The 12,409-nt window shown below is 31.8% G+C and overlaps 2 protein-coding genes across 2 annotated transcripts; one reads left to right on the forward strand and one right to left on the reverse strand.

The window, feature by feature from the left end:
* Window positions 1-2,917: 2,917 nt before the first annotated feature.
* On the reverse strand, window positions 2,918-4,323 carry LOC107467216 (glucan endo-1,3-beta-glucosidase-like). The gene is made up of 2 exons (XM_016086256.1): window positions 4,257-4,323; window positions 2,918-3,993 (listed from the first exon to the last, which is right to left on the reverse strand). Exons 1-2 carry the CDS (start codon window positions 4,321-4,323, stop codon window positions 2,918-2,920), a joined length of 1,143 nt encoding a protein of 380 aa, XP_015941742.1.
* Window positions 4,324-10,117: 5,794 nt separating this feature from the next.
* LOC107467569 (uncharacterized) lies at window positions 10,118-11,807 on the forward strand. The gene is made up of 3 exons (XM_016086700.3): window positions 10,118-11,232; window positions 11,311-11,385; window positions 11,475-11,807. The coding sequence occupies exons 1-3, from the start codon at window positions 10,408-10,410 to the stop codon at window positions 11,478-11,480; spliced, it is 906 nt and encodes a 301-aa protein (XP_015942186.1). The 5' UTR covers window positions 10,118-10,407; the 3' UTR covers window positions 11,481-11,807.
* Window positions 11,808-12,409: the final 602 nt, after the last annotated feature.

The following is a 12,409-nucleotide window of genomic DNA, read 5'->3' on the forward strand; positions in this document are numbered from 1 at the left end:
ATATAGAAAATCTACTATTTCTTTATACGATTAGATTAGACATATTTATATTCAATTTATTTGATTATTTAATTAAAATTAATTATATTAAAAGATTAGATTAAGATTATGGTAGACTAATTATATTTTAGCTAATTAATTATATTAAAAGATTAAGATTATGATAGATTATTATTATTTTATTATTTTTATTTTTATATTAATTTAGATATTTAATTTTTTTTATTATTATGTTTTTTCTCTTATTTTATATGTTTATTTTCATAAATCTTGCTAAATTAAACAAGGTACTGTATATCTTCTTTTTATTCCTCTTTTATATACACATAAAATTTATTAAATTATTTCTCTTTCGTCTAATAATTTTGTTTCTCTTCTATTTATATTTCTTTCCTTCAATATTTAATTTTATTGGTTCTTATTTTTCTAAATTTTACTTTAATTTATGTATTTGTTCTTATTACACCTAACATTTTTTATTTATGTGTAATATACATTCTTATATATGTTATAGAAATATGATTTGATTACATTAACTTGCCAATTTTTTTGAAAAATCTAAAGCTAAAGTACAAAAATATATTTATAGATATTTTATTTTTTTAACTAAAAAATGTAATATTTTTTGTCATATTTGTTGAAATCCTAATTTAAATATAAATATTTATTTCAAAATAGAATAAATATATTTTTAAGTATTTTTGTTTCTAAAAATAATATTCTATCAATGTTAGAATTATTTAAATAGATAAATAATAGTGAACATAGAACTATTTAGGATGGATAGAACTAAATACAAATTTTTATTGAAAATATAAATTTAAAAATCTTATATATTCAATTTTTAATAGTCAACTTCTCATTGAACCATTGTATGTTCAAAAGATTTTTGAAGAAATAAAATAATTTTAGGCATATAATTTTTTGTAAAAATTTAATTAATTCAAGATATTTATTGTCGTTGATTAAAAAAATAAATTGAAATGACAATTTAATATTTTTATACTCTTAAAATATTATTTATTTATTTTCTAGCATTTTTTATTATCTAATAATCATATTAATATAATTTAATTCAATAAAATTATTTATCATCATTTGATTGAATAAAAATTCTATTTTATCTTAAAGTTTTAGAATTTTTTAACCTCAAGATAATCCATGTCAAATCATTAAAAAATATAACTGAGAGTGCGGAAGCATCCCTTCATTCGAGAGCATAATTGAGATCAAAGAGCTTGGCTCTTGTGGTACTTTAATCTTCGTCAACCAAAACTTTATGTATCCCTGATAGAGCTTAATCACAACTCTACTGTGGAAAAAGAGCTATGGAGACGAGTTTGATGTGTTAAAAACCAAAATCCTGAAGTCATTGCTTATATTTGAGTGTGACACTCATTAAACCCTAAAACTCAAATAAAATAGTATCTATAGTTTTAATCTCATTTATTCAAATCAAAAGTAATAATGATTTATTTAGTTCAATATTTATGATAATAAATAAGATCACCGCTATATAAGTCGTTTAATGTTAAATTACTTAATTTGCTATTATAATTAATATATGTATTGTCCATAAATATATTAAGAAATAATAATTTCCTAACAATCTTCCACTTGGGCTATACATATATATTAATTATGAAATTACCGCAACTTTTATCACATTAGTGTCACAACAAAATCACGATGATTGCCATACTAAAATACTTAGCCACATAGATCAAATTTAGATAAGAAAATTAAGAAATTACATGCAAAAATGATCTCATGCATGCCTATTTTCAACTGGTCCAACTTTAATAAAAAATTTATTTTATTCGGTGACAGACTTGGATGAAACTGCAACGGCAACGCCCCGACTCATAGCGACAGTGACTAAGTGATGAGTCTATGGAAGAAGAAGAGAAGAACTTAACAGACTCACAATGAAAGAGAGAGAGAGAGAGAGAGAGAGAGAGAGAGAGAGAGAGAAGGGGGAGGAATTTACCTAGAGAAAAGGAAATCGGCAGGAGAAAGGAGAAAGGTGGCGACGGGCTCAACAACGATGGTAACAGGATAAGCAACAATGACGACATGAGCTGTGAAGGAAGATGGGAGCTGTGAAAAGGTAGGCGGCGATGGACTCAACAACAACGATAACGGGAGCTATGAGGTTTTTTTTTTTTTAAGAAGCCGAGAAGAAGAAGACTTTGGGTGAGGATGACTGAATTTCTCTCGCATGGCTATAGAGTATGGACTGAAGTGGTGAATCATTGAATTTGTGATGTGAGGCAAATCCTGTCAAGTCTAACCATGTATTGATGCTCAATTTATTAAGAGTTTATCGCTAGTCAATGGATTGTTATACACACAAGGCGATATTCTAACTCCTAATATATAGTTGTTTAAAGAGACGAATGAGATGATCACTCAACAAACTTAAATTGATTAAAACAAATACTAATTATTTTTAATATTTTAATATTAAAAATTTTAAAAATTTAATTTTAATTATAACTTTATAAAATATTTATAATAATTAAAAATTTTGACTAATTTTAAACTTGCTTATTGTGGGTCTTAATGTGACTTGTTTTTTCTTAAGTTTGACATGATCTAAAAGACTATATATAGCAGACTTATTTAATAATAAAACTTAAGAAAAAAACACTCAAAATAAATTATGTAATTATGTTCTTCTTCTCTATATCCCTTCCCTCCCTTGTGTTTTTATGTATCAAAAAAATAAAACATCGGAAACTTTTCATTCAAAACCGAAACATCTTATCATATTAAAGTTCATAGATATCTTATTTCATATTATATATAGTTATTTTACGAGATTATTGAAGAAGATGTGTAGCTTGATTTTATCGTACAATAATTATTTTATTTTACAAAGTTCGGCAATTGACCTCACAAATGAGAATATGTCCTAATATAAGAGCTTTCTACGTTGCACCCAAAAAATAAGAAAAAATAAGAAAAAGGAAGTAGTATACAACATTGTTTTCATTGATAGAGCAGAAGAGTTTGGAACATCTGATTCTGATGAGCAGCTAGTAAAGCTAATTTGATACTTTAGATTTTTGTTGGGGTGAAACAAACCAAAATGGCGTTCGGTTTCAGCAGGCCCTTTAAGATCTTCATCAAACATAGCAAACAAATAAGTTTCAAGCGCTTGATTAGGTCTTTTTGGTGTCCCTTGAGTCACATGTTGAACTAAATTCTGATAATAGAGTTTTGCATTCAACACCGTTGCAGCAGAACCACCATCAGAAGGCCATCCACTCTCTGATACCACCACTTGCAAATTAGGAGCATCAAGCTTTTCAAGTGCTGCATAAACTGCATCTAGTGATGCATCAAACAGATTATGGTACTCATATTTACCATCCTTAATTGTAGTATTTGATGGAGAGAACAATGCAAAATCAAGATTAATGTCATTTGGGTCACCAATGTATGTGAAATAAGTGTATAAATTCACAAGGAGTGGTGCATCTTTATCTGCAAGAAAGCTTATGATTGGTTTTATATATGAATATGAAGAAGGACTAAATGATCCTTGGGATGGAGGGTAAGAGCTTCCCAATAGTGACAATTTTATGGCTGTTGAAACCTTGATTTTTGTGTGTAGCTTGAAAGACACAAGTGCAGCATAGATATTCTGCATTGCCCGGAATATAAATTGGGCTTGTTGATCATTTGGCATTATTTCATTGCCAACAACAATGTACCTGAATTTGACATAGTTTATGTGAGTTTGTATGTTGTTTTGGACCCACTGAATTGCTGATGGTTCAGAAGTTGCAATGGTCTGAATATCTTCATTAGGAACCCCAACAACTAATTCTATATTTGATCCTTTCAGTGCTTCCATGATTGAAGGATCTGGGTTGTATATTCTCATTTTTTCAATGCCATTTGCTTCGTAAAGATCTACCACTTCTTTTGGAGGTGGTAAGTTATCAGCCACTGTTCCATAGCATACTCCAATTGGTTGTGCTGCTATATATTCAATGAAAAATACAAGGTAAAAACTTTTGTAAGGTTGTATTCGTGTGAAGTTAATATTTAAAAACTGTTAGATAATTTGACAAGTCTAACTACTAAGTCGTAGTTTAATCATTTTTAACTATCAATTTCATATGAAAACAACTCGACGTGAGCATTTACAAAAATATAATTAATCTTAAGGAAGCAAAAAAAAAAAGAACCATTAAAATTGACATTATTAATTTTAGTATTTGAACAAGGTGTTGAAAGTTTACCTGTTGTTCCTAACAAATGGAATAAGAGAAGAATTTGTAGCCCAACAAGTGTTTGCATCAAAGCCATTGTTGACACTTGAGAATGAACTCTACTTTTTGTCCTCTGTATGTATTAACTTGCCTAAGAACGTTAATATATATAGGTGAAAACGATTTTGAACAGATATATTAATAAAATAAAGATTTAAGTATTTATTGTCATTAAATCAATACATCATACATGTCTCTTCTTTGACGTAATTAATTATTCCTTTTTCTACCAATAACATGCAACCTTATATCCAGATTCCAGTCGTCACATGCAAATCCATCATTCTTTAAATGAAACATGATTGAAATTTAATTGCATAGAAAGTTTAGAAGATTTATCCTCCATGCATAGACAATTAAACATACATACACACATCCACGTAATAGAAAGAAACTTATTACATTTATAAGATTTTGATACTTTATATTCGTTATTGTTACACATTTATATTATATCTATCTTATAGTAAAAAGTCTAGAGCGTGACAGTTTTAATCAATTAATGAAGGGCAATCCGAACGAGAGATGTGGTAGCTCCTGATGTCGCTTCTCATTGGTTTTTGCTAAGAGGTCGTCAATGATGGGGAAGAGAACCGTGTGAACCTCTCTAATGACTTCGTTCTGGTCTGTTTTGGCCATGAAGGTTAAGCTTTTTGGGTCAAAGACTTGAGATTCTGAAGGGTTCTCAACAGCTAGAAAAATTTGACAACACAGGCAAAGTATATATAATATAATAATAATTTTTATAATTATATTATGTTATAACAAAAACAAATGTTAATCATTTATGTTTAAAGTATAGATTAAAAGTATATTATTAAATTATTAGACTAAAAATTTAAATTTATAGCTAAAAATAATAATCAAAACAATAACTTTTAATAACTATGAAGCATTTCTTATTACAAAATATAATTAGGCTTCAAATTATCTAATAAATTAAAAAAAATAATAATTTAAGATAAGGAATAAATATTGTTTTGGTCTCTAACATAATTTTTTATTTAAAATCATACTTAACGTTTTTTTCGTATTAAAATCGTCCTTTTAACTTTTTACAAACAAAAATATCCTCTACTATCACCAACACCTTTGTCACCACCATCACCTCTCTTACTCCACCACCACCACCTCCCTTACTCCCATTAAATACTAATAATAAGATTTAAGAACATCAATAATAATACATTTAAATTCAGAAACAACAACATCAAATTCAATAACAAAATCAATCAGAAAAATAATAAATCAAAATCAAAATCGAAAACAGAATCAGAAGCAAAACAGAAACAAAGCAGAAGCAAAAACAGACAGACGCAGAAGCAGAAGAAGATGCATCCGACAACCCGACAACCATCTCAAGCGGCATCGGCGTTTCTCGGCGGCGAAGGCTCGGCCACCATCACCAACGGCGGCGACGGAGCGTGCGCGGACCGGCCACGCACTCCACCCTCGGATCCCTCTCTCTCCTTGGCCACCTATCTCCCGCGGATCAGCGACAGAGCGTGCGCAGACCAGCTCAGCCTCGGATCCGTCTCTCTCTCTTTCGCGCGCCGCCCTCATCGCGTCAGGTTCCCATTCCTAGCGACGCACTCCACGACGGCAGAAACATGCATGAACAGTCCTCTGTTCGCGGTTCTGGTAGCGACTCGTGGACAGACCGGCGACAATACAGGTGTCGCGATGGTGGTGGCAGTTATGACAGAGGCCTCTTCTCCTCCACCGACGCTCCCTCTCTCTTTCCCCCTCCCCCCATTCCTCGCGTCCTTTTTCCTCCCCTTCCCCCTCTTGTCCTTTTCTTTTTTTTTATTTTATAAATTTTTTTATTAGAAAAGGGTAGTTTAGTAATAAAATAAAAAATTTTATTAAAAAGAACGATTTTAATACGAAAAAAATGTTAAAAATGATTCTAAATAAAAAAATGATGTTGGAGACCGTTTCGATTCTGAACTTCAACGTTAGGGGTCAAAACAATACTTATCCCTTTAAAATAATAACAAATCATTTGTAAATTTAAATTAATTTATTTAATAAATATTGTTCACAATAATGACAGGGAGAATATGGAGCAGCGACCACGGCAACAGTAATGCCGGTGGGAGTGATGCTATAGCACCAACGTTGGAGCAGAGAAAGAGAATTAAAAAAAAAAAAGTGAATAGCAGTCAAAGATTTTTTTTTTGGTTTATTTGGTACAACAAGATAAACAGGAGAAGGCCTTGATATATAGAAGGTGCTTCAAAGGATGACTGTTGTTCCGAACATTTCTTTGGGCCTAATAAACTTTTTCATCCACGGTTCTAAACGGTTTGAGGTCTTCAATAATAATCTTAAATGATTTTTTATTTCAAATTATATAAAATCAGTCATCAAAGTTAATTACAAAAATATTATTTATGTATTTAAATTTAAAAATATTATTTATACACTAAAGTTAGTCACTAAAATTAGCCATCAATATATTTGTGTATAAATACATGTATAATTTAATTTATTTTCAATACATATTTATATTTTAACATATATTTTATACTAATGATTAATTTTAATGACTAATTTTAGTGAATATATAGGCACATAACATAATTTATTAAAATTATTTATTAAAATTAGTCACTAATATATTTTTATATAATTAAATATATATTATTTAATTAATTTTTATTATTTATTTATATTTTAACATATATTTCACACTACTAATTAATGACTGTAATTAATTTTAGTAGGTTCTTAATATAATTGAATTAATCATTACTATAAAATATATAATTAAAATATAAAATACACATTAAAAATATAGTTGGTCTTAATGATTAATTTTAGTATGCACCAAACAATTTTTAGGAAGATATTCCCTTCTACTAATGAATTAACTTCATACTACATTGTAGTAGCAATGTAGCATGACATTCTCCGTTTCTCTCTGTGATTTGCTTGATTAACTTGAGTTCGAAAAGAGAAAATCCAGCTTTGATGAGACCAAAAGCATCATAGTGGTAAAGCTCTTGATCCCATGGTCGCGTACACAGAGGCGTTTGTTGGGAAGACTCATTCCTCATGCATCTAAATATTCGATTGGGATCTATCATCATCTACCATCATGCATAGCTAGGTTGTAAATGATGGTTAACAAAAATTAATTACAAAAGAGAAGGTTATAGCGTACCACGTGAGATTAGGCAAGCGGTTGTTTCCTCTCCCTTCACACAATCTCTTTCATTCTCTACCTTTCATTTTTTTTGTATTATTATTATTTTATATTGTTTTATTGCATTCCACATCCTTTCGCGGCTTCTTCAAGAAATCATTATCCTAACCTCGCTAAACTCGAATCAGCGGCAACCCCTTCATTCCTTTCCACAACATCACACTATTTTATTAACTCTCATCAAAGGTCAAAACGAACTATTAATACTATTGAATATGTTATGGCTCAAACAGTAATAATAATATTGCTCAATTTAAAAAGAGAAAAATGGCATATTAAGTGGGAGAGCTAAATTAATAACTATATTATTATATTAAAGTTACTTATTTTCTCAGGTTTCGTTTCACTAATGTAATCATATCTACATGGTAATTAAGTATATAAGAGTTGAGATGTCAGCGTTGCTTTCTTGGGTTGAGTTTATGTGCTTTGTTAGTTGGAAGGTCTTCAGGCATATTCACCACTTTGAATGAATCTGCATTGCATTATTGTAAGAATGGAGTTTCAAGCTCCAAGCTACTTTATGTAATTATTACTCTCCAAGAAAAATTTTATTCAGTACAGTTTTTTAGTCAAGACATGGAACATTTTCAAACATCACTATATAATACATGGAAATCTCAAATTAGTAACCAAAAACAAAAGCATAACAAATATTGGATAAAAGTATGTTGTTTATTGTTTAAATATAAAATTGGAAATACATGCAAAATATGATTTAATAATAATGTTAGGTACATATTAAAATTAGCCATTAATACAAAATATATATTATAATACAAAATATATAATACTTATTTTTTGTGTGTAAATAATATTTTTAATAATTTAATATGGGCACATTATTATGGGTGGATAAATTATATTTTGTATGATATAGATACAAAATATATTGAATTATATATATGCATATGTGTGTAGGAAAATATGTTTCAAATCCTATTTTAGTTCTTTCTTTGGAACAGTCACCAAACTCGACAATTTTAATATTGGACTATCTTTACGCTATAAAAACGGATGATCCTTATCTTAGCCCAACATTCGAATTTAAATACTTTTCTTATTTTAGTCAGATAAGATAAGATGATGACAGTTCAAATTGACCTATAAACTCTAATCAACATTCGAATTCGAATATTTTCTTTATCTTAGCTAAGATAAGATAAGATAACATAAGATGAGAGATGAGATAACTACCTATATAAAGGAGAGTCAGAGACCTACGTCATTCATTTTACGCATATTATACCTCTCAAATCTATTTTGACTTGGACGTTGAAGTGTCTTTACAAGTACCACTTCTGCCGCTCCAAAAAGACAACTATCTAGATTCGCAAATTTTCGATCCATCTCACAACTCATACAAAATAGATAAAATATTAAAATTTTAGTGTATATTTATCAACTATAAATTGATAAAAGATTATTGACTTTAAATTTGATGTAATATCACACAATTAAATTAATTTATGTTGATAATTATTTAAGTTGCTTGTTCAAAAGCTATAAATACTTGGAAAGAGATCAGTAAATAAAATGTTTTCAACTAAAGATTTTTCTTTATTTCTTTTCATCTTTTATTAACTTTTATCTATCTACTATTTTATTTTGTTAGAAAATATAAAAAATATTTTCTAATAAAATAGTAAAATAAAATTATTTAAGGTGAATTTTTTAAAATTGTTGTTACTCTTACTACTTAACATACATATTCAAAAATAAAATCATGTAAATAATGAAACTCTTGTGTGAACATTTTTTTATAATGATACATATGTTTTTTTTTTTATTATTCTTGTTGTACAAGTTTTATTTTACATGAAAAAATATAAAGTATATGCAATTGTGAGTTAATTTACCCAATTTGATTCCTGAATTTATAAGTAAACTTCAATTTAGTTTCTGAAATTTTAATGATAACTTTTTAATTTTTAAAATTTGTAAACGTAATTTATATTAGTTTTTGAGACAATTTTTAACACAAAATATTAATGAAACGCTGACATAAACAATCAAATATCACGTTAGAATTTGTAAAATGAGATCTCTTTTTTATTTTAATACTCAAACAGTCTAAAAATAACATTGAATCATTTATTTTGAAAAAGAAATTTTAATAAATACTACTTATGATAATTTTTTTACTAGTTGAATACCAAAATAAAAATATTGTTTTACAGAATTCAACATAATATTTGATTGTGCACATGAAGTTGCTGATGAAACCCTAAACCAAACCAAACCATCATCATGTAGTAACTGATCATGAACCAGGCTACACATTGGGGAGGGGAAAAAAAAAACCCTTCATGATGAGATGTTTTTGTTCAAATTAAATTACGAACGTCATTGTCCTCCTTGATGAAGAATATTTCCTAATGGCATAATCACCATGCTTTCAAATCGTTGACCGCCAATAACACAAAATGAACAGTGTGCTTGACCTAACCAATTTTAAACCCATAGGAAAATAAGATGATCTCTATCGAACGGCTGCGATTGGGACACACCATCACATTCCCTCCAACTCAAAAACGTATCTCCCGGGAAGATTAAAAAGATAATAAAAAAGAAAAAAAGAAAAATGCTCAGCACACGAAAAAGAAAAGAAAAAGCACCCAAAGCGCATTTTAGCATGAACCCTGGATCCCAACCCGAACGTTAAAACCGCCGTGGTTCTGATTTGGCTCACTCGTATATAAACTTGCATTCCCGGTGACTTTGCCGAACACACCTTCTCTCTTCTCTCAAAAGTTTTCGTCTTTCCTCTCTCATTCTCCCCGGAATAAAGAGAGAGAAAAAACATATCATTCTCAGCTTCGGAACAAAGAAGCTCTGTATGTTTTGTCTCCATTCTTGCTCTCTTTTGCTCTGAATACTTTCTCCCTCGTGTTCTCGTTTCAACGGTAAATGGTGTTTGCGGCTTCTGGACAAGAGACTATGGCCATGGGACCCGAGAGGTCCAAGCCTCTTCACAATTTCATGTTGCCGTGCTTGAAGTGGGGGAGTCAGCGCCACCTACGCTGCATGAAGGTGCCTTCCACCGACGCTGCCGGAGATCACCGATCTCCGCCGCCGCTCACACCGAGGAAGAGGCAATTCGATGCGTCGGTCAGCACCGACGTCGCGAGAGGTTCCGAGAAGAGGATACGGGTGGCGGCGGCGGCGGCAGCGGCAGCGTCGAAGCATTCCCCGTTGCGGTCGGGGATTCACGCCGACGACGATGGGATCGATGCGGTGAGGGAGAAGCTGATGCTTGATCTGAAGACTGAGGCTGATAGGATGAAAGATGCGATTTTGAGGAAGGAGGCGGTGGCGGTGGCTGCGGATAACGACGATGTCGACGTAGTGGTGGAGCGAAGAGCGCGGGAATTCGCGCCGACGGCAGTGGATACTGCGGCGGCGGCGGTGACGGTGGCCGAAATGAGGCCGTGGAATCTGCGAACGAGAAGGGCCGCATATAAGGATCCGGCGGTTGGCTCCGGCGAGAGTGGGAAGGGACAGCTTAGGATTGAGGAGAAGATGCCGTATTCGTCTCCGTCGAGGAATACCGGCGGCGGCACCGTCGTGATGTCCCCGAAAGTGAAGGCAAGTCCGGAGAAGAAGATGGAAAAGGTGAAATTTTCGTTGCCGCTGGCGAGGAAGGAGATTGAAGACGATTTCATGGTGTTGGTGGGTCACCGGCCTCCGAGGAGGCCCAAGAAGAGGCCCAGAATTATTCAGAGGCAACTGGATGTAAGCATTTTTCTCTTGTTATGGTAATGGTGTATATTAGTCCGTGGAAGATTGAATTATTTTGATTTTGGTGTGCAGAGCCTCTTCCCTGGGCTGTGGTTGTCCGAAGTTACAGCTGATTCATACAAAGTTCCTGAAGAGGAGGCTACCAAGGTATAATAATTTCAGTCTCCTATTCATCTTTACTGATATTGTTGAACTTCTTATCTGATTTGGCTGTTAATTGTTTTTGCTGTTTGCAGAGGTAGCATTCAGATTAGCAACTTGGTTTGAAGTCACGCAAGTCACGCACGCACCTGCCTTTTGTTCCTTCCAATGCTAGTTTTGATTTGATAAGTATAGTTCATTCTTTTGTGTTTATAAGAATAATTTCTCCAAAGAGAGAAATAAAAATGATTGACCGATATCATATAAAGATGTGTAGTTTCAAGGACGAAGCTATGATAGTATTTCAATTACTAGATTTAAGATTGTAGCACTTGTATATTCAAAGTTGCTTTGATAACTGGTAATGTTAGTTTAGTAGTCTCTTTGTGATTTGGTATATTGAACTTTATGAGATTGCATTGCTCCTTCGTCTCGTGACCTCCAATCCCGTTCAAAAATTCTTTTATGGATTCTTTTGGATTTGGCCAACTTATTGGATCGAATCACAAGTTTTTGTCATGGTATGCTTTCATGTGAATCAAGAACTGAGATTACTGATTGGGTTCTGCAACTGTGTTTGAAGTGTGTCCAGCTGAATGACTTGGGGATATGAGATATTATCTTGTTCAAATTGTTCCCTTCTCTTGTCTTAAATTATGTTCAGAGCGGGCAGCACAATCCAATCCTTAATTTTGATTTCATTAGTATTTATAGTTCTCTCACACAGATGTTTCTCTTCTTTTAAGAGAAATGTATCTTTACAAAATAACCCAAAACAACAAATGCACACACAGCAACCTGATAAGGTAAATCGGACTCCAGCCTTGATTTCCACTGATTCTGTAATTCCCTTTTATTTTTCTCTTTTATGGAAACTAGTGAGCAGGGCTTGGGCTTCAATGGATGGGATGCGTTAAAAAATTCATGAAGGTTGTGGACATTATTATTGATCCAATAAGGATAACATCTCGCTTGGGCCGAAACTATTCAAATCATATATGTATACGTTATTTTATCAACGACTTTTTTG

The sequence above is a fragment of the Arachis duranensis genome, chromosome 9 (genome assembly GCF_000817695.3).
Source record: "Arachis duranensis cultivar V14167 chromosome 9, aradu.V14167.gnm2.J7QH, whole genome shotgun sequence".
In the NCBI taxonomy this organism is placed as follows: Eukaryota; Viridiplantae; Streptophyta; class Magnoliopsida; order Fabales; family Fabaceae; genus Arachis; species Arachis duranensis.